This window comes from Pararge aegeria, chromosome 5 (assembly GCF_905163445.1).
Source record: "Pararge aegeria chromosome 5, ilParAegt1.1, whole genome shotgun sequence".
NCBI lineage: Eukaryota > Metazoa > Arthropoda > Insecta > Lepidoptera > Nymphalidae > Pararge > Pararge aegeria.
The window spans coordinates 20,478,698-20,483,785 of NC_053184.1; the positions used below are offsets into that span (position 1 = coordinate 20,478,698).

The 5,088-nt window shown below is 32.0% G+C and overlaps 1 protein-coding gene across 1 annotated transcript; it reads right to left on the reverse strand.

The window, feature by feature from the left end:
• Positions 1-1,938: 1,938 nt before the first annotated feature.
• Positions 1,939-4,817, reverse strand: LOC120623995. The gene is made up of 2 exons (XM_039890294.1): positions 4,546-4,817; positions 1,939-4,181 (listed from the first exon to the last, which is right to left on the reverse strand). Exons 1-2 carry the CDS (start codon positions 4,655-4,657, stop codon positions 1,939-1,941), a joined length of 2,355 nt encoding a protein of 784 aa, XP_039746228.1. The 5' UTR covers positions 4,658-4,817.
• Between the last annotated feature and the right edge of the window lie 271 nt (positions 4,818-5,088).

Sequence of the window (5,088 nt, forward strand, 5' to 3'; positions counted from 1 at the left end):
ATCATCATATTAACATATTACCGATCTCCTCCCATAATGAAAAGGGTAAGCCCGTAGTCCAAGACGCTGGCTCAGTGTGGATTGGTGGGCTCCACTCGCCTTTGAGAACATTATGGAGAACTCTCACCCGTGCAGGTTTCCTCGCGATGTTTCCTTCTCCGTTGAAGCAAGTGATATTTTAATTGCTTAAAACGCACATAACTCAGAAAAGTTACAGGTGCATGCTGGGATTCGAACTCGGCTTCCGAAAGTGAAGCCGAAGTCTAACCACTGAGCTATCACCGTTACTACTAATATCACTACTTTTGTATTACTTAATCGTCTGTAAATCGTGTGAAAAATTACACTCAAACTGTATAAGTAAATAGGCACCCACGAAATAAGATAACCTTCTAGTGGTACCATCGGATAAATTGAATATATGAATGGTCTTTTGTAAATTTAGGTAATAAATCGCTTGATACAAACTGTTAGCATATATTAGCCAAATTAAGATATTATACAAAGAAGGTAATACGTTAGTGTCCTAACACAATTAGAACAAAAAGATTGCGATGTTCTGTTATTTTAAAATAATAATCAATTTTATGACATCATATTATATTTCAATTAAATATATAAACTGAGATTAGTTTTTGTAAATAAATTTAACGTAAACCAGCAGTAAATGACCATTTTTATTTTTTTATTCGATATCTGATATTTAAATATTTTAAGAATTTAAACAAGTGAAGTTATTGCCACGTTCATTTGTTTTCCATCCACTTTATTGCAAAATATATTTTTTCCTAATAACGTTGACCTTATTAAACCGTGAATAGAATTTTAAACTATTATTTTCATGATAATAATTTCCCACATATCAAATTGGAACATACCACGATGACATTTTCCCGAGTCGTGACCACATATGGGTCAAAATATCGAAAAATCCCAAAATATTACCGTGATACGTACCCGTACTATATTTGAGACATGAATAGAATAACGCAAAAGAAACACTTGTTCTAGTTTATCATAAGAGTAAATATGAATAGCGTTTAAAATGTCGTGAGTGATATTCATGTGATCTCTTATCTTCTCGGAATATGACCGTGAACGCGAGGTGGAACATATCGACGGTCCCTACGTACATAAAGACATGTCAAAAACCGAGGTTTACAGGAGAGCGTTATTTATGTTCAAACCGCTCTAGAAATAATTCTATGTACAATTATAATTATTATTTTTCTATAATGTTTTATTAGCTTTAGGAACTTTATAATGGTATTTCTACATATTTTCTTTTTTTATATTTTCTTGGAAAAACTGATAGATGACTGTTTCTACGCTGATATTAAAATAAAAGCATGTCAGACATGTCTATGATACCTTTTTATACGCAGGAAAGAAGAAAACAGTTAATAAAATGTAATTTAAATAAATTGATTTATTAAAATGTAGAATTATGTTACAGTTTTCAAACGGATATGTTAAACATCCTAAGATCGCCACCCATGGATATAAAAAATACATCAATGAAGACATATCGCTTTATACGCGGTTTCATTCATTCGGGGTAGGACTATATTTCTTGTAATGTAAATAAAGACATGTCCTTAAATAAAATAATCAGGATTGTGTTTTATTAATTAAACAAGGTTTATAATTGAAAATAATTTATTGTTAATTAATAATTGTTGTAGCATCTAAACAATATCGTACTTATAGTCTCATTGAAGCAGGAACTAAACATTAAAAATCACAGTTTTCTAAGATTAATAATTAACCATTTTTATTTAAGCATGAACCTAAGCTTAATTATGTATCTAAATAATTAGTTATATTTAATAATCATCACAGCATTATTCAGACTGATTCATCTTATTACTATTAAAGTTTTCTTAATAGTTAAATAACAAAATAAAATGTATAGAAAAATAGAAAGTATAAATAAATTTAACAATCTTCTTCGTCATTACCTTGTTCTTCCTTACTATGCTTGAGGTTATTATAGAATGTATGATACTTTTTTGGGATAATCATCGTATCGCATAAACTAATCAAGTCTCTATATTTCACTTCAGTGATAGGAATAGGATTATTGTACACCTTCTCTAGTATTACTTCTTTCTCCTTCTTTTTTCTCCCTCTAGTCAGTTTTAAATTATTGCCACAGTTCAGTTTTCTATAATTTTCTTCAAAAAAATTGTACTTAAATTCAATAATATCTGAATTATTCCTTTGCACTTTTACTTCTCTTATCTTATTCCAAGAAATTTTCTCTAAATTTGTATCTTTTATCCAGTTTTTAGTATGTAGCCACGCTTTGAAATCCAGAACCAAGTCTTGGTTCACTTCTACGACTGTATAAGGTGGACTATTCTGTTTCGCCCAACGAACCAGTGTGTACCATTCATCTGGGGTGTAAATAAGTTTATTTTTTGAAGAACGCTCTATTAATGCGTGAACGCTATCTGCCTCGTTTTGAGTATGCCCTTTTTCCAAGAATCTATGGCACACATCTACCTTAAATGTATTGCTTACATACAAGTACATAAAAAAAACAATTCGATTGCGATTCTGACCGGCACAGTTGTCCGACCAGAATCTAAAATCTTTAACGCCAGCTTTAACCTTGTTGTTAATGAAAGAAAACAAACAACTAGACACTTCATTCGCGCCACGTTTAGCAACTGTTTCATCCCACATGTAGCAAGTAGCCTCCTTTAACCCAGCATCGAAAATGGTAAAATTATATACTGATAGTTTCCTTTTGTAATACAGCACACTAATTTCGCCATGTGGAGTGTTATTTATTTTTTGGAAGTCAAACATCGCTGTGCAAATATCAGAAGGATTCGATTGAGCTTCAATTTTATCAACGTTTTTTAATTCCCTGGCAAGTTTTTTGTTATCCATGTGTGACTTATGCTTCAGTTTATCATCATTGGTTGGCGAGGTGTTGTTTTTCATTGCGTGACACAGGTCGCATTGGTCTTTCTTAGGTAAGTGAAAAGCTATATTTAGTTCTTTGTTAATAATATCTTTGTATTGTCTTACAGAAGTAGCTATATTTTCAGTTATATTCAGCTCTTTACACCATACAGTATACAGGTCGTACATTTTTTTAAACGTCAATTCACTATCTAAGTACTGTTTATTTGAGTCTTTGCGCGTATAATGACTTTCTATGGGCGCAAAACATTTAACATGTTGAATTACATTTTCTTTCATTGTAGCATTTATAATAGTTTGGTGATTTTGATGAAAACCCCTCATGTCTTTAGTACAAATACCCATATTTTTATCATGCTTGTCGATGGCAGATTGTATAAAAGTGTTACTTATTGAAAATGTATTTTTAAACATGGTTTTGCATACCATAATCTTCTCTTTAATGCCAATACCAGACAAAAGCGGCAAAAAAAACTTATAAACATTTAACCTCTTGGAATCCTGTGTCCATTGTTTTTTTCTTATTTCTTTCACATGTGACGCAATAAAAGACCACTGACGAGAATGATCACCTAGATTCCAAAAGGTTTTGAATATATTTTGGCGAGCTACCACATCAAACTTTTCAAAACATTTTAAGCGACATGTAGATGGACATGGACCCTTTATTTGTTTTGCCATTTGTTGTTTTCCGGATCGAGATTTATGAGCTTCGCCTAAATTGACAAGCACCTTTCTTTTTTCATCTAGCCAGTTAGATTTGTTAGTAATTCTGTTCCTTGTTATTGCTTTTTTTACATACTGACGCTTTTTTTTTCGTTGGTGCGGTGTTGATGAACCAGACATTTCACTGGATCCTAACGGGCTTGATCTTAAGGTTTCATCAGATAGGATAACAGAACTTTCGCTTAAACAGTTACATTCATTTACAGTGTCTCCAAAGGTCATGCATGGACTTGGCATGGGAGTTGAAACCAAAGATTCTTCATTATTATCATTTTCAGGTATCGGTTGTGGTGTTTCATTTTCACAAATGGGCATGTTAAGGTCAATTCCATCATTCGAAATTTCCCCTACCGTATCGATTATATAATTTAAATCACTTTGCGATAGTATATCAGCTGATGTATGATTTTGCTCTCCATCACTATGTGCTTCGGCAACTTGTCTTTCGTCGTTAGAAACTTTCAAAGGCCGATCCTCAAGATCCATTGAAATATCTTTTTTGGTACATACACGTGTCTCTAAAAAGAAAAAAATAATTTATGTAGTAAACGTAAATGAAAACAAATCCATAAATAAATTTATAGTTACACGTATATACAAACATGTAGGACATGACTTCATATACTTCGATAAAAAACAAAAACTTTGTTTTCTTTGTAATAATTATTTAGGAAATCATATTTTAAACAAGCATGTAACATTAAAATTATTTGTGAAATAATTATATTTTCATGACTATATCATAGTATAAGCGGATATGTCTGATATGACCGCTTTTACACTGATACTGGTCTAGGTTAGAAAAACAATAAAAATATTAATGTATATCGGTTTTGTATTTCATTGAGCTAGTAATGTATACCTATTTGAATTACTACTTACCCTCATTAGCTTCATCGATATAATCAATTAAATCTTGTGCGTCAGAAACGCATAAAATTTTATTTCTGGAGTTAGCAATATCCACCAATAACTTTGATCTACTGTTATTCATGTTTCACAGTATTGTTGCAGGTCTTATGAATACTTATAAGTAAAAAACACTGAATCTATCTAAACTGTATCAAAACATTAATATGTCACCACGCGAACAAGCATCGACCCGTCTTATTGGGGAACTCCCGCCGTGAATGACGTTATGTCAGACAAGGCCGCGTCCGCACCGAGTGGCGCGCATTTTAAAACACCGTACAAAACGATACGTATAGATATCCGCATCTACGACACTTATTCGTTGTAAATATAATACTTGTTCTCATATACGATTTGTAAATGACGTTAAATACGTAATATTAAAAAAATATATATATACAGGTATGTGCATATGGAAAATCTAAAGCCAATTGTGCAATAAAAAAAAAATGCCATTTTCGACATGTCTTTATGTACGTAGGGACCGTCGATATTTGGAGCAGTTAGCTAGTT